The sequence below is a fragment of the Neocloeon triangulifer genome, unplaced genomic scaffold, assembly GCF_031216515.1.
Source record: "Neocloeon triangulifer isolate White Clay Creek 2 clone unplaced genomic scaffold, ASM3121651v1 ptg000017l, whole genome shotgun sequence".
Lineage (NCBI taxonomy): Eukaryota > Metazoa > Arthropoda > Insecta > Ephemeroptera > Baetidae > Neocloeon > Neocloeon triangulifer.
The window spans coordinates 8,166,328-8,182,701 of NW_026775559.1; the positions used below are offsets into that span (position 1 = coordinate 8,166,328).

Here is a 16,374-nt window from a genome sequence, read left to right on the forward strand (position 1 = left end):
CCCGTGGTTCGATGAAATAGAAATTTTAAAGATTTCGTTAATTATTTATTTTAAAAGATCATTTTTTCATATTATTGTTAAATTAATTAAATCTTGCACAACTTGATTGTGGAGATTTTATTTTTTGTGATTTTTTGTATCCTTGTCTGTGGATTCAAGGCGTCATGCAATTCAGTGTAACACTAAACCAAAATTGCAACTTAACGCAAAGCCAAGAATGAGAAACAACGCCATTTTGCCATTTAACTCGCGTGCATGAGCAATTTTACTTGGCATGAATGACTCTTTGGCAAAGCCCCTGAAACACATTTTCCGTGCGCCGCGTTGCACAAAATTCAAAAGCCGCTCATTTCTGTGCTCCCTCGTCTCGCCGTGAATGTTATCGAGAAAAGGGCCATTTCGCACTCGCGTCGCAATAACAATAAAAGGCGGAAATGCCAGCTTCGCCGTCTCGCGTCTCCTTCTCTCTGTTTTCAAATGAATGTAAATGTGCTGGGCATGGCGCATCTTAATAAGGAACTGCTCAAAGTACTTATTAATAATGCGTTTGAATGTGTTGAAAACAAATCTCCCACCACCCCCCTGCTGTGTTGAGACTCCTTGAACGTGTTTTCACCGTGGACGCCGCCGTCGCCGCCGTTACGGGAGCAGAACTGCCGTCGTCTTATCGCTTGTTTTGGACGCCGAGAGACGAAAGGGTTTTTTGCCCTTCCTCCCCAACGAGACACAAACAAGAGATCTGTTGTTTTCTCTTTTCTGCTCTCTTTTTCTCTATCGTTTGTTCTGTTTTACATATTGATGTGGTGTGTTTTGTGTTTTTTGTTCTTCTCCACAGAACCACATTTTCAGTGGACCCAGATACTCATATAGATTCCCTAGAACAAGCCGAGGAAATCGTATTAGAGGGCACTTCCAAGTGGTCTTGCAAGATCGCTATTACAGGTATCGGCAAATCGCATAATGCAACGCCAAAGAATTATCACATCCTCTCTCTATCTCTTATATCTTTCTCTCCAATCTAAACTCAAAATGGTTCAAGGACAAACTCTAAAAACTTTCTGGTTGTTGTCAATTTGTCAACTTTGCAATATTAAAAAACTATATAGAAAATTACATTTTGCACAAGTACTTGCAAAATTATACCATCCCTCTTCTGTCTGACTTTGGTATGGCTGGTCCGCAACACTCACTTTTGAGGAAACATTTTGTAGGGCGACTTTTTAGAATTTTCTATTGGATTTCTCAAAGGTTTTGATCTTTTGAGCAAGTTTTGAAAAATGCAACCTGAGGGCAAACTCGTCTAGTAAATTTCATGTTAATAAAATTGCAATGTATTAATTAAGAGAAACTTCTTGTATTGACTCTAGCTTTGTGCAGGTTTGCATATTAATCATATTTTTTTCTGAATTTGAAAATTAATTAGACGATCGTGACTTTTGAAATACCAATACGAATAGTAATCTTTTTCTCGCCATCCATAATATTTCCTCTTGATTATTTCTCTATAGAAAGGAGCATGTAGAGGTTGAAGATTCCCTGGCAATATATAAAATTACACAACACGCGATTTCTCACATTTTCCTGATAGCAATTTTCCAATAGAGTGCAATTCAAAGCGATCACTTACAATTAGTTAAATTTTCATTAAAAATCAGCATTTTAGGGCATGGGTCTTGTCTTGAGAGAACAATGAAACTTTTGATAATTTTTAGAAGGGTTATAAATATTGATAGACAACATTAAGCCGTACTGTAGGCATTTCTCAACCGCCGTAGATTTGATTGCTTTTAATAAAAGAAAGTAAAAAATTTAATTCAAGTTGGCTGTGAAATTTTTTAATGCTTTACATTTGATTTGACCTCAAAATTTAATTATCTTAAAAATTTAAATTTCGTAGATTGGATTCAAATTTTGCTTTTAGTTTATACTTTTATACTTTTACAGCAGGATAATTGTAATTACGCATTTCTTTTACTTTGAAACTCCTACACGAGACAGATCAGCTCAATAATTCCCGCAACACACAACACACATAAACCACGAGAGCACACCAGTTTTGTTCACAAACGACTTTCAGCATTGCAGAATCTCTCAGTGGGCAGAGTCACTACTTGTCACCACCAGCACAAAAGCGACCACTTTCCATCCGGCACGGTCGCTTTTGGGTTTAATATTATACTGTTGTTTATATATAAAATATCCCAAACAGCGCGGGTCTCGAGTAGCGAGAGCAGAATCGTAGCTTTAATATAATATTGCTGTGAATAATCGTTCTCGTATTTTTGTACAGTTGCCCCAGCACTTTTTCGCTTCCAAACTGTAGATTGTGTAGCGCTTCTGCTTGCTCACTTTGCATTTAAATTGTAGCTTTTTATCTTGAACGTGTGTGCTTGAGAAAAAACGAGACAAAAGTTTGGCTGGCTGAGCGCGCGAGGAGCGTTTTGCATGTTGAGTACGTGTGGCATGGTGTACTACAACATTCACTTCCATAAATTTTAGAGGCTATCTGGCAACAAATGAAATTTCAAGGAAAATACACAACTGCCATAATGGCAACATTGAAAAGTTAACTACCTTAAACGAGTAAAGATTTTTCTAAATGAGCCAAGATTAACTTAGGGATTCTAATTGTTTAAAATTTTTTTCAGAAGTAAACATTTTGCCATTTATAGCGAGTTTTTTTTTAAGAAATCAATAATCCATGGCGAAAAAAACACCGACCTAATTTAAATTTTAAGTAAAATTTGATAAAAATTGGAAGACGAGTTCAATAAAAATATAAATTCAAGTTAACCTCTTAAATGAGTCATTTCTTCGGGCAGAGACAAGGGTTTTAAATATGAATATTATACTCAAATCAAGGTTTCATGTTATTAAATAGGGTTATTAAATGAGATGAATTTCGGTTGCATTATGAAAAACAAAAATTTCCCATTTTTAAAATACGTCTTACAATTAAGGTAGTTTGCTTTTCATCTTCAGTTGAGTTCAGAGTGAATAAAAATAAAGTTGCGGCCACATAGCTTCCCTTGCTCATGAACGTCTTTAGTGGACCCTGGAGCCCGTCGTTGCTAACCGAGCGGTCTTGTTTTCAGTAATTTGCGCACAAGGCCTGATTGCAAAGGACAAGAGCGGCACCTCAGACCCTTACGTCACAGTACAAGTAGGAAAGGTTAAGAAAAGAACGCGCACAATGCCCCAAGAACTGAACCCGGTGTGGAGCGAGAAGTTCTATTTGTAAGTGTGAAAAGCGGCTGCTCTAGCGCAGATTTTGTAATTGTGGCGAATTTTCAGCGAATGCCACAACTCGTCAGACCGCATCAAGGTGCGCGTCTGGGACGAGGACAATGACCTCAAGTCCAAGCTGCGGCAGAAGCTGACCAGGGAGTCGGACGATTTCCTCGGACAGACCATCATCGAGGTGCGCACGCTCTCCGGCGAGATGGACGTCTGGTACAATTTGGAAAAGCGGACAGACAAGTCGGCCGTCTCTGGAGCCATCAGGCTGCACATCAGCGTTGAAATCAAAGGAGAGGAAAAGGTAGGACGACTTTATTTGGTTGGTTTTGTCATCAAATATCTAAAAAAAGATAAATTTGTTTAACAATAAAAATGTATTCAAATACATACAGAGCTAATTCTTTGTAACAATTTAAATCATTTAATCAACTGAAGCTTTGGTATTTAATTTTAACGTGTTTGCTGGTTGAAAGTTTTCTGCTCATTACGTTAAAGATGAAGTTTTTATTATAATTAAATTATTAATATTATTTTGACAAACAAATTTAAAATTTTATAATATTTTTTCCCAGATATTTTGTTATTGTTCGCAATTTTTTCAATGCATTGCTACCTGTTGCTACCTTCATAATAATAATTTAAATATTGATTTAAAAATTATTTTTCAAGCAAAAAAATATCCTAGTCGTGAAAAAATTAAAAGTTTTCTGAAAATGTTTTTAATGACATTTTAATATAATTATTTTATATTTCATTTTTAACCTCACGATTAGCAAATTTTTTTTCCTAATCTATTTATAAGGCAGTAGCGTTCAACTACAGATTTTTATCTTTGATAAGGCATGGCGGATTTGATGCTTTTTCCATTGCAGGTGGCACCATATCACGTCCAGTACACATGTCTTCACGAAAATCTGTTCCACTCACTGTGCGAGAATAACGGTGGCGTTGTGAATCTACCTCAAGTGAAGGGTGATGACGCCTGGAAGGTGTACTTTGACGAAGCCGCTCAGGACATAGTAGACGAATTTGCGATGCGTTACGGCATAGAGTCCATTTATCAAGCCATGACGTGAGTTCTTACTTTTACCCTCGCTGTAAGTGCTCTTGACAAGTACGCGGTGAAAGTGCGCGGAAACTTTCCGATTCAACAAGATTAGTGGACCAAATGCGTCTTCTCTTAATACCAGCGAAACCTAATGTCACCATTTTCCCAACAGAGAGCCATGCTATGAAATCTTTGAAAGGAATAATAAAGTTTTTTTATAACTTGGAATATTAAATTCAAAATCAAAGTTTAAATGGAATAATTATTATGAAAATAATTAATTTTAGCAAAAATATTGAATAATGTTTCACAATTTTAATGAAGAAAAAATTTTAGTCTTAAGGTGTAAAATTTAAGTAAACAAATTTGAAACTGAGCTAAACGTAAATTATGAATGAAAAAATATGAGACAAAGAGCGTAAAAAGTTTATTTTTTTTGCTGATTGGAAATTTTTTTTACATTTCTCCACCTTTTGACAAGGAAATTTAATCATTTGACAATTTGAAGGCACTTCCACTGCCTGTCGACCAAGTACCTGTGCCCAGGCGTCCCGGCTGTGATGAGCACCCTGCTCGCCAACATTAACGCCTACTACGCACACACGACGGCGTCGAGCGCCGTGTCGGCCAGCGACCGCTTCGCCGCCTCCAACTTCGGCAAGGAGAAGTTTGTCAAACTGTTGGACCAGCTGCACAACTCACTGCGCATCGACCTCTCCATGTACAGAAACAACTTCCCCGCCTCCAGCAAGGAGAAGCTTATGGATTTGAAATCCACTGTTGACCTCCTCACTTCCATTACTTTCTTCAGAATGAAGGCATTGACTTATTTGCACTCTCCCTCACTCGGAAATCTAACACCCCCTCTTGATGCAGGTCCAAGAGTTATCCAGTCCTCCGAGAGCGAGCATCGTGGTGAAAGATTGTGTGAAAGCATGCCTCCGTTCCACTTACCAGTTCCTCTTTGAGAACTGCTACGAGCTTTACAATAGAGAATTTCAAGTGAGTTTCTCCCCATTTTATCATTAATTAAAAATTAACTAACATATAATATATTAAATTATTTTATTAGTTAAAAATGTGTTTTTTGTGGAAAATTACACAAATAATTTGATTTTCTTCTGACAAATTTTCAGGTTGATCCAAATGAAATCAAAAAAGACTCTGAAGACAATGGACCAAGATTGGATAGTCTCGACTTCTGGCACAAATTAACTGCACTTATTGTATCTGTGATCGAGGAAGACAGAAACAGCTACGCTCCCGTGCTGAATCAGTTCCCTCAAGAGCTCAACATCGGGCAGGTAGGAATCGCATTTTTCCCTCCCTCTCGGAAGAATTCAAGTTGGTTTTCCTCCTTTTGCAGCTGTCGGCCGCCACGATGTGGAGTCTGTTCGCCATGGACATGAAGTATGCGTTAGAGGAGCACGAGCAGCATAGATTATGCAAATCTTCGGCGTACATGAATCTCCACTTCAAAGTCAAATGGCTGCACACCAACTACGTCACGGACGTGCCACCGTACAAAGGAGCAGTGCCTGAATATCCAGCGTAAGTTTGCCAACAGGCAAATTAACTTTCAATCCTAAGAAATGCCAAAAAATGATCTATCAAGTTCTATGTGAAATGAAAATTGATTTATGCAACCGGGTTTTCAAGCACGTTTTACAAGTTGCCTACTCTTGATTTTGCAGGTGGTTCGAACCGTTTGTCATGCAGTGGCTGAATGAAAACGACGATGTTTCTCTTGAATACCTCCATGGCGCTTACAAAAGGGACCTGAAAGACGGCGTGAGTAAAAATTGATAAGAATTAATTAATGGTTAATTAAAGTTTTTTAAATTTATATTAAAACTATTTTATCTTCATTTTAACATCAATTACTTTAAATTATAATTAAATTTATATCAATGACAATTCCCGCCGGTAAATTTATTTACAAAATTTTTATTTTAAGAATATTTTAATTTTAGTAATTAAATATTATAAATTATTTTACATGTTTTAGTATTTCTCCATTTTTGTTTGCTTTCCCATTAAAATAATGAAATAATGATATGCAATTGTGCATGAATTTACAATCATAAATATTTCTGTACAATCTAATGCCAAAATTGTAATCTATTATTGTATAATTTGTAGTAATTTTTTAACAGTTAGATTAGATATTAAATGAGAAAAATCAGTTTAAAATTAATTTGGTAGAAAATGAAAATATTATCTTACAGATTATATTTTACAGATTATAATTATCTGATAATATCTGTTTCTTTGTCATTTAATTGATTATTAGAGTTTATACAAAACTTAAATGTTTTTACAATTTTTTACAGTTCCAACGAAGCAGCGAACACTCGCTCTTCTCCTGTTCGGTGGTGGATGTGTTCACGCAGCTGACGCAGTGCTTTGACGTGGTGTCGAAACTCGAGTGTCCCGACCCGGAGATCTGGAAGCGGTACATGAAGCGTTTTGCCAAGACCATCGTCAAAGTGCTGGTGGCGTACGCTGAAATCGTCAAGGCCGACTTCCCCAACCACGTGCAGGACGAGCGGGTGGCGTGCATTTTGATGAACAACATCCAGCAGCTGCGGGTGCAGCTGGAGAAGATGTTTGAGTCGATGGGTGGCGAGAAGCTGGAGCAGGACGCGGCCAACATCCTCAACGAACTGCAGAACACGCTCAACTCGGCGCTCGACGACCTCGCCATGTTGTTTGCCGTCAGTTTGGAGAACAGGATCACAGTCAGCGTGAGAGAGCTTGGAGACTTGCTGCTCTCGGTCAAGGGCGGCGGACAGGTGCAGCCCTCGCAGCGCAACGCCGTGGCAGCTGAAGCCGATGAGGTCCTGCGGCCGCTCATGGACTTGCTGGATGGTGTGTTAAAAAAATCTATTGATAGACTTCATATATTTTAAAAGAATATTATTTTTCAATCTGCAGTGGTAGTTTTTATTTAAAACTAAATTCGCGATAAAGATTTTGTTCTAGTTATATTTATTGAGGTTTTATGGTCATAAAAATAAAAAATAAAATTAATTGTGTTCTAAAGGAATATTTAAAGTAACCTGAAGAGGACAAATTTACGATCTAACAGATTAAAAAAAAAATACAAATAAAATAAAATAAACAATTTGGCTCTCATCTAATAATTTTCTACTTTAACATCTTACAGTGTAATAATGGATTTGGCTTTAAAGAATTTCATAAAATTTTCATCTTTAAAACTTTTTGTTTTTATCTTCCTTTAATAAATAGAAAATCAACCCTTCAAAATCTCAACAGGTTCGCTGTCCCTCTACGCACAGTCGTGTGAAAAGACTGTTTTGAAACGTTTGCTGAAGGAGCTGTGGAAGATTGTGATGCGGATCCTGGAAAAGACCGTGGTGCTCCCACCCATGACTGACAAGAGCGTAAGTGTTTCCTTCAATATGTTTCAAAGATATATCTAAAAATACAATAAAATTACTAATGCCTGATGAGCTTAATTAACACTCAACCTCCGCGCTTTTCGCTGCAGATGATGCTTAAAAACTTGAAGGACAACGCGAAGAATTTAGCAGCCAACGCAAAAATCGAGGACATGTCTCGGCTTTTCAAAAATCACATGGCCGGCAAGCAGGACGTCAAAAATGCGCTCAGCGGCGTCATTGTACGAAAGCTTTTCATTGCTTGCTTATTTCTGAAATTTTTTAAAATGTTTTTATTAAATTACTCCAAATGTAGGAAGTGGAGAAGAATTTATCACCGAAGCAGTGTGCGGTCTTAGAGGCAGCTCTTGACACAATCAAACAATACTTCCACGCGGGAGGAAACGGACTGAAGAAGGCCTTCCTGGAGAAGAGCGCCGAGCTGCAGTCTCTGAGATACGCCCTGTCTTTGTACACGCAGACAACGGACGCCTTGATCAAGACATTTGTCCAGTCTCAGACCAATCAAGGTAGGAGTTTGATCTCATTTGGCGCGCCTATAATACTTATTTGAAATTGCACTTTGAACTGATATAATAATTTTAAACATAAAAATTTTTGGGGGCTTTGAAAAATCTGATTCACTTATTAAATTGGGGTGGATGTTTTAATTTTAATTTGAATTGGTGTTGGAAATGAATGTTTAATGTCTCTCACGCAATCAACCCTTTCTCTCACTTCATTCTTTTTGGTGTACTTTGGTTTTTTAGCCAGACTGGAATTCTTGATTGTGGAAAAAAAGCAAAATTTTCCAAGCTGGTTAACCGTTTTGTTTTTGGATTGAAATTTTCGTATTTTATTCTCCCCCTAAACCTCTCTACTGACAGCTGTTTATAACACTTTCTATCTGTTGCTCTACCAAAGTTCCGTTGAACAACAAAAAGAATTTGAAACAACGCTCAGTCTCTGTTGACCGAGAGGCAGCAGAGGACGGCAATCTTGAGGAACCCCTCAAGTCAAGAAGGCCTAAAGAACACGTCGAAGGTAAAATGCCTGCTGGCATTCTAGAGCAGACTGAGCTTTAGTCATTTGACAGTTTAGATCGTCCGTCTCTCGTCACTTTGTACTCACGCCTGACCACAATCGACTCAAGAAAAATTTAAATTTAATATTTATCCAAAAATCATAGAATTAGCATGATAAAGAATTTGGATCAAACGAATACACAGCAGCACCATATCACCGCACATGCATTTAAAAAATAATCTGTACAAATTTCATATTATCTATGTATTTATATTTAACAAAAGTTTTGAAAAATTGCTTTCAATATGCTCCCCTTTTGACACATTATACTTTTTTTTTCAAAGTTCAACGCATTACAGGACAGCCCAAATACTTTGTAAAACTTGTATACGAAAACTCTTACCCTCTCTTTAATTCATCCTTTCAAAAGCTGCTTCAACCTCAATCTCTATCTCAACCTCTTTAGAGCGCTAGTCTTCTGTGCATGAAGCATGATTACTTTGTACTTGATAGTTTTGAATGTATATATTTGAAAGTGTTCAGCAAACAATTTTTAAATGGGAATCGCTTGCAGACGCGACAGACGAGGGCAGTGTAGGCGAGGTGTCCGTCCAAGTTGATCTTTTTAAACACCCTGGCACTGGTGAACACAAGGTCACAGTCAAAGGTAAATAAAAAATATTAAATTTCACATAAAATGAAGTGCAAAATTAATAAAATAATTTCTGTTATTTTTTAAATCAATCTTTTCCTACATCTTCAATCATGTTGACCGAAAATTAATGCTTTAGTTGTTGCTGCTAACGACCTGAAATGGGTGATTCAGTCTGGAATGTTCCGACCCTTTGTCGAAACCAACTTGATAGGCCCGCACCTGGCAGACAAGAAGAGGAAGCAGGCGACCAAGTCCAAGTCAAACTGTTGGTCGCCGAAATTCAACGAGACCTTCCACTTGTAAATTTTTAATTTAAAATTATAATTTTTTGATTGACCAAAAATAAAAATTTCAGCATGATTGGAAACGAGGAGCAGCTAGACTACTTCGAGCTGCACATCTGCATCAAGGACTACTGCTTTGCCAGGGACGACAGGCTGGTTGGTGTGGCTCTGTTGCAGCTGAAGGATATCGTGGAGCAGGTACTTTGGACAAATCGGATCAATTAGTGTGATTTTTGAATTGGTTGAATACAGGGATCTTGCGCCTGCTGGTTGTCGCTTGGGAAGCGCATTCAAATGGACGAGACTGGTTGGACGATTTTGCGGATTCTGTCGCAGCGCAGCAACGACGAGGTTGCGAAGGAGTTTGTCAAACTCAAGTCGGACATCCGTCAGGAAGAGCCAATCGTGAACGCGCCTTAAAGTAGCTCAAACCAAAGTCTTCGAAGCCACCGGAACCACTGTGTGGGGGTCGAGTAAATAGCCACATAAGCGACTTAAGGAATAAAATATCAAACCGACACACACAAAATGATCAAGAACTCTGCTGTAATATTAAGTAGGATGATTTGTTGTTGGTCGTCGGTAGATTTTACGCCTATTCAGTGAATATTTCCAGATTTTTTCCACCTACTATTTGACAGGGTTTTAAATAACGTCTCAAAGATATGTGTTTTGCGCGAAGTTTCCACTGACATAAAACTTGATCTACTAATTTTTAACAACAGGTAAACGGAACCAATTTAATTAAGTGTCCATGAAATGGGACTCGTCTCTCGTGTCGGAAGAATAAGCACGTCAAAATCAAAATTCATACAATGAAAACTCAATATGAACATGAATGGATTTAAGCGAACAAATAAATTAAAAATACGATTATAGTCTCTAATTTTAATGTCACAGTACACAATACGACGCCCGCGCTGGCGGAGCGTCCAATTTTTATATTTGGAAACAGTTTAGCTGCAATATACGAACAGAACAAAAAATGAATATTTACTCACCTAGAAATGTAATAAATACCTATGGATTATAAAAAAATCGCAAGTATATTAAACAGAAAAGCGGTCGGTATGAAATCTATAAACACATTTAAACGAGAGATATGAGAAGATTACATTTCATAATGCCTTCCTAAAGCGTTGTGTTCCAGCCATCACTTGTAATATGAACTAGGCAAAATGTGTAACTGTGTTTAAAAGTATGGAAAACGATATTATTGTATAATTACATACAAACGAGAAAATAGCCCTGCCCCAGACTAAATAAGAATTGTTGAATATTGTGCATAATCCCCTGTGCTAGACATCTATATTATCAACTTAACACACACAAACACTACCATCAATTTTTCTATAAAAGCAGTGAAGCAAACAAGTGCGCATATAGAAAAATAAAAACTATATACGCTCTTCACGTCAACTCTATGGATAGGATCAGCATTTATATATAAATATAAATCACTCACAAAACATACACATCAAACTTATGTAAATTAACTCGCCACCTACGGCTAATCAATCCTCTCTTTACTTGTATTTGTATAAACGAAGAAATCGCAATCCTCCTTTTCTAGACCAGCGTTGCTATTGATTCACACAAAAACACTTAACTAAAAACGGAAACTCGATCACTATACTTAACTCTCTCTCTATCTCACCCCTGTTTCATTAAAAAAAGATCGAGACGTCTCTCAGAAGAATCATAATTAGCCCAATATACATAAAAGTAATACGTTTCAGTTGAATGAAAATATTACTTTTAATAGAGACAAGAGAGAGGACGCAGAAGCAGAAGTGTTACATTTTTCACTGTGATAAAAAGATATCGGCCTGATGATAGATTATAAATAATATTAAAGTATCAATCAAATCATTAATATTGAATGTACTGTTGATTGCTATTCATTATTCAATTGAGGCTTCAACTTTTTTTATTCTAACTAAGACTCGATTGAATATGTATATTTATTAATTAGAAATCGCACTTAACGGTTATTAATTGATATATAAAATTTTTAATAAAACGAAATCAAATGACAAAAAATCGGTGAATTGGCACTCTCTCGATTGAATCGTGAAATTCTCACTTTTAACCACAAACACTGTTTACTTTCCCGATCAAAAGTATATTCCGCATCATTAGTTGCTCTCCCAGCAGAAGTATTATGCAAAAAAGATGTTTTTAAATTGACGAGTGAAGAGAATCATTAAATTATGACAATACATGTAACTTTAAAACTTGTAGGAAGACAGAGCCAGAAGAATTAAGTAACGCAGTCAGTCATTCACCAGCCTCTAATACCTGTGCGACATTAGACTACTAATTATAATGATATAAATAAAAGAAAAACTTAAAAATGCGTGTCACACACACACACACTATACTTTGATCTCTCAACTAACAAAAGGTCCACAATACACACTGTATAAAAACAACCTTTCAGCCAAAAATTCATCTCTCACTAGTTCGAATCACACAGCTAGCTCTAGATCTCCTCCTCAACATATAAAAGTAAATTAAAAACGTGCGTTTTCGCTCTCTCGATCATTTCCGCGCTACAATTCTGGGTGTTGTTGTTCGTCATCCAATTCTCCAAACCTATCAAAATACAATTCTCGTCTAACTTAATTAACAATACAACTGTCGGTGGTGGGAGTGATCAAATGCTGTCTTTCTCGCCCAAGTTGTCTCTGACGGACCATTTTTTCCTCAAGTGGAACAATCGTATTTTTGCGGCGAGCGTCACCGCCGTAGCGTCAAATTAGCGTCAAATTAGCGCTTTTCGTTTATCGGAATATTTTTTACTCTCGGGACGTGACCGCGGAAAAATCATTGTTCCGCTCGCCAAATCAAAATTGTTCTCACCACTCCCGATAAAAATAATAATAAAAAAAATTAAACAGAGAGCGTGTCTATCGGTATACTCAACACACACATAGGAAAAGTGGAAATTTTGATTCGATTCGATGTGAGCGCTCGCTAATTGATTATTTGCAACGCGTTTGTACAATAGGTGAAGAATAAGCCATATCTCTCTCCGATTGATCTTGTTGAAATTTAACTAGAAAGGGTGCTACGACATTATTTTATTTCCATGTTACGAGAACTGACTTAAAACTGCTGCTTTACTGCGTATATATTTACTGTTAAATACAATAACTGTAAAATATCATTCCGAAATTCCATCGATGTGCATCAAATGTTTGAGGGACGCAAAAGACCGAGCATTTTTCCTATATTCGTTACTTTAAATTATTTCGTCGCTGTCTTTTTTAAATAATACACGTGGATATAATTCTAGTGCAGCATCGGTTATATTACTGTTTGATTGTTGAAAATGCCAATACGAGAATGTTTACACCGATTCTAAAGTTATTGTAAATAAATATTAATAGTCACCAGGCGAAGAACACTCTTTTCCGATTAGGCCGGAAAACGAGGAGATGAGCATGATACTTTTACCATTTCTACTGTCACTACAAAAAAAATCGTAAAAACGAGAATAATATCAATCGATAAGTTAAATATTTGATATTTATCAAAGAGGAAGAAGAAAAAGTTTGAACTGTGAAGCACAACTCTTATTCTCTCAAAATCAATAAAAAGCTGCAAACCGAGAATTGTTTAACGTTAAGAGAGCACTTATTTCTAATATGTAAAAAGCAAAGTACTTGTAAAGGTAAGAGTTTTTCATTGATTTTCTATTTTCTGAAAGTGTGTCCTGCTGCTGTTGCATTGAATTCAAACAGATATGTATGGTGTATCATGTGTACATGTAACAAAAACGGTGGAATTTATTATTCACGTGTAAATATGGAGAATAAAGCTTTCAATGAGATATATATGAATAGAAACTCACATTTTATCAAAGACTCCTATCATCACACACACGATGTTACTAAATACTAAGTCATGATATTTATTCGTTGACGAAAAATTCGGACCTTTCTCTCACGGTCAGTTATTGTTTTCAAATAAAACTGGGCGAAATTATGTTTGATGGATGAGTGGATTGTTCGACGAGATCATATATAAAAATAAAGAAATTATGTGCGAACTACAAAATCTGGATTTCATTATCAGCAAAATAAAATGTTGTGGGCATTTTTGATAATATATTACTGGAATTATTTATTTTAGTCTTAATATCGTAAAAAATAAATTCACACTTTTCTGAGTTACAATAAAATTCTTACTTTCATTGTCTTTGCAAATTAAACTAGACGGACTTAGCTTTGAATAATGCAGTCCATGACCTCTCCGCCCTCGAGGTCGAGATCTCCAGCTGTTTGTTCTTGTTCCACGACGTCTCCCTCAAACAAAAGTCTCAGTTTCTCCACAGGCACCTCCAGCTTCTCAGCCACCTGGCAGTACAGCTTGGAGAAGTTTTCATCCGTGCGAACAAAGAGGGACAATTTCTCCACTCGTCTGTCTCGCAGCTGCACCTTGATTTCGATCAAGCCTTTGTTTTCATCCTCCTGGGCTGAGATGCCAACAGATTCCTTCAAGGGGTAGCCGTCGAGAATGTGGGCAATCGAGACTCCCAGGCTGTCAGGTGTGTCCTCAGCAGTGACTCGTACGCTGTCCTCTCCAAATTCGAGCACGATTTTCTCCTTGGACAAATTGTGCATCTCAGAAATTGCGTTGAAGATGGACTCAAAGGTCTGCAGGCGACGGATTTTGAATCGGGAGACGTCGCCAAAGTTCCAGCGAACTTTGACGGTCATCTCGTAGTTTTGCTCCAGGGTCTCCACCTCTTCATTCTCCTCAGTCATGCGCCGATCGAACTCTTTCTGGTTCACTTCATCAAGGTACGAGAAGATTTGCTGCTCAACATCGAAAGAGGCGTCCATTTCTTTCATCCTAGAAATAAGAAAATTTATTATTATTTTTTTTGCGACTGACGTTTTTAAATGAAGTTTCACCTAAAGTAGTTTGCCCTGTTCTTGTTTTCCTTGCGCACTTTGCGCCTGACCATCTCAAGCATCTGCTCCTTTTCCTCCTCATCTGTACTCGAGAGTATTATTTCGTTGCCGTCTTCATCGACCTCCTCTGCAGTTGGACTTTCCAAAGTCAGCTTTTGAACTTTTGGTGGGCTGGGCTTCTTGGCTGCGCTTTTCTCCACCGTCTCAGCAGGCTTCCTTGACCCCGATCCGAGAATGGAAAAAACGTCCAGCTCCTCGGTTTGCTTGTTTTTGAGCTCTGCGTCGATCGCAGCCCTAATTTTGGCCAGGCGACTGCCAGCTCCGGTGAATTCGTCGTCGTCGTCCATTTCGGATATTCAAACAAAGTCGAAATCAGTTAAATAAGAACCTGCAACAATGGAATGGAGTTCAAATTTTAACAATTGGAAAAAACTCTAAAACAACAACAAAAAATAATGCAGATCATTATGTAGAAGCGCTTGAGTAACATATTTGCTTTGTTAAAAGCTACAATAATAAGTTTCGGACGCATTGGTGTTATACCTTGAATCAAATTTTGAAAAAAAAGGCTCCAGAAAACTAAGTTTTGACGTGGTCATGTAAAAGAAAGTAAAATTCGGAAGGAAATCGTCACGCTTTTCCACGGCGTTATCTCCGTATTCTCCGTCAGCTGTGATTTTGCCGCGCACGTTTGCTTAACCCTCCGCTAGAGGTGCTAGCAGTGGGAAGCGCAAAAGGGGGCGTGGCTCAGCCGGCAAAACAAAAATTTATTCCACGTCAAATTTTCGAATCTCAAAACACAAATAATCTCTTCTTTTTTGCTCTAATACCGATTCTCATACATTATTATTTTCCACGATGGGTAACTATTTGTTGATAAATCCCAAATGAAATTATTATTTACCGATCATTTCTTATTTTCAGCCGTCTCGAGCGGAACTTCCTTTGCCTTGGCTTCAATTTTCAGCATTTTGCTTTTCTCCGGCATGCAAATGTACAAGCAGTGGCTGGCTGCCTCGCAAGTGCAGACCATCTTTGGAGGCTATCTAGGATCAGTCCTTTTCATTTTGTCTTTGACGGTATTATTAAAAACAAAACATATTTAAAATCACCAAAAATTATCAAAATATTTTAAATTTCTATGTTTTATTAAATTGAATATTTATTTCCTGTCCTTTTTTAAATTTGTGACCAAATTTCCATTGAATAAATAAATTGTTTTCCTTGATTAAAAATTTAGGCTATTGGCAATTTGGAAGCATTGATGTTTGGCAAGGACTTTCAGACAAAACTACCTGAAGGTAAAGTAATAACCAACTTTTTGGTATACGTAAATTAAGACTTCTATCTAATTTCAGTTATTATTTGCTTGGTTGGGTCGGTCTTTGCTGCAGGAATGATTCATCGCGTTTGCACAACCACTTGGTGAGACTCTTAAATTTACTCTATTTGTTAAAAATGACTAAAATGTAAACTATTTTGACCAGCCTGATTTTCTCTCTCATTTCGCTGTACTTTGTCAACAACATTTCCCAAAAGACGTACACCGTCACGTCAGCTGTACAGCCACAACTTTTCAAAAAGAAGAAATAAGCAATTACTGTTTAAAAGAATAATAAAAGATCTTTGTGCATTTATGTATATGATTCTGAAATGTAAGGTTTTGCAGTGCTCCTGATTAAGAGAGAATTTGCGTTGAACTCCTTTGTGTAAATTTTTTTCAATTTAATGTTGAATAATTTCCTACATTAATTGTCAAAATTATCAATAAATATGTATTGAAAAGTTTTAA

The 16,374-nt window shown here is 37.1% G+C and overlaps 3 protein-coding genes across 18 annotated transcripts in view; 2 read left to right on the forward strand and 1 right to left on the reverse strand.

Moving 5' to 3' along the window:
• The window catches only part of LOC132203426 (protein unc-13 homolog B), a 170,268-nt gene extending 156,534 nt beyond the window's left edge, over positions 1–13,734 (forward strand). For 11 of the 16 annotated variants that reach the window (XM_059631220.1, XM_059631222.1, XM_059631223.1 and 8 more), the window contains 17 exons: positions 3,096–3,237; positions 3,295–3,541; positions 4,113–4,312; positions 4,797–5,106; positions 5,165–5,290; positions 5,425–5,592; positions 5,655–5,839; positions 5,983–6,079; positions 6,622–7,159; positions 7,568–7,695; positions 7,803–7,934; positions 8,009–8,222; positions 8,617–8,736; positions 9,293–9,385; positions 9,510–9,672; positions 9,729–9,855; positions 9,910–13,734. In XM_059631220.1, coding sequence (XP_059487203.1) covers positions 3,096–3,237; positions 3,295–3,541; positions 4,113–4,312; positions 4,797–5,106; positions 5,165–5,290; positions 5,425–5,592; positions 5,655–5,839; positions 5,983–6,079; positions 6,622–7,159; positions 7,568–7,695; positions 7,803–7,934; positions 8,009–8,222; positions 8,617–8,736; positions 9,293–9,385; positions 9,510–9,672; positions 9,729–9,855; positions 9,910–10,077 — 3,158 coding nt within the window. In that variant the 3' untranslated portion in view covers positions 10,078–13,734. Of the gene's footprint in view, positions 1–835; positions 943–3,095; positions 3,238–3,294; positions 3,542–4,112; positions 4,313–4,796; positions 5,107–5,164; positions 5,291–5,424; positions 5,593–5,654; positions 5,840–5,982; positions 6,080–6,621; positions 7,160–7,567; positions 7,696–7,802; positions 7,935–8,008; positions 8,223–8,616; positions 8,737–9,292; positions 9,386–9,509; positions 9,673–9,728; positions 9,856–9,909 lie in introns of all 16 variants that reach the window. The other 5 variants (XM_059631210.1, XM_059631212.1, XM_059631217.1 and 2 more) reach the window with 3 other exon arrangements.
• A 4-nt stretch (positions 13,735–13,738) lies between these two features.
• LOC132203431 (DNA repair protein Rad60) lies at positions 13,739–15,284 on the reverse strand. Its single transcript, XM_059631228.1, has 3 exons — positions 15,126–15,284; positions 14,583–14,970; positions 13,739–14,520 (listed from the first exon to the last, which is right to left on the reverse strand). The coding sequence occupies exons 2-3, from the start codon at positions 14,927–14,929 to the stop codon at positions 13,887–13,889; spliced, it is 981 nt and encodes a 326-aa protein (XP_059487211.1). The 5' UTR covers positions 14,930–14,970; positions 15,126–15,284; the 3' UTR covers positions 13,739–13,886.
• A 12-nt stretch (positions 15,285–15,296) lies between these two features.
• LOC132203432 (protein KRTCAP2 homolog) lies at positions 15,297–16,372 on the forward strand. The gene is made up of 5 exons (XM_059631229.1): positions 15,297–15,444; positions 15,507–15,661; positions 15,823–15,883; positions 15,941–16,007; positions 16,070–16,372. The coding sequence occupies exons 1-5, from the start codon at positions 15,441–15,443 to the stop codon at positions 16,173–16,175; spliced, it is 393 nt and encodes a 130-aa protein (XP_059487212.1). The 5' UTR covers positions 15,297–15,440; the 3' UTR covers positions 16,176–16,372.
• The last annotated feature ends 2 nt before the right edge of the window (positions 16,373–16,374 follow it).

Bases quoted from the DNA above. Each gene is read 5' to 3' on its own strand.
- LOC132203431 (XM_059631228.1), bottom strand. From the start codon at position 14,929: ATGGACGACGACGACGAATTCACCGGAGCTGGCAGTCGCCTGGCCAAA. The intron at 14,521-14,582 runs GTGAAACTTCAT...TCTTATTTCTAG, and splicing joins AACAGGGCAAACTACTTTAG to GATGAAAGAAATGGACGCCT.
- LOC132203432 (XM_059631229.1), top strand. The intron at 15,884-15,940 runs GTAAAGTAATAA...ATCTAATTTCAG, and splicing joins TCAGACAAAACTACCTGAAG to TTATTATTTGCTTGGTTGGG. The intron at 16,008-16,069 runs GTGAGACTCTTA...TATTTTGACCAG, and splicing joins CGCGTTTGCACAACCACTTG to CCTGATTTTCTCTCTCATTT.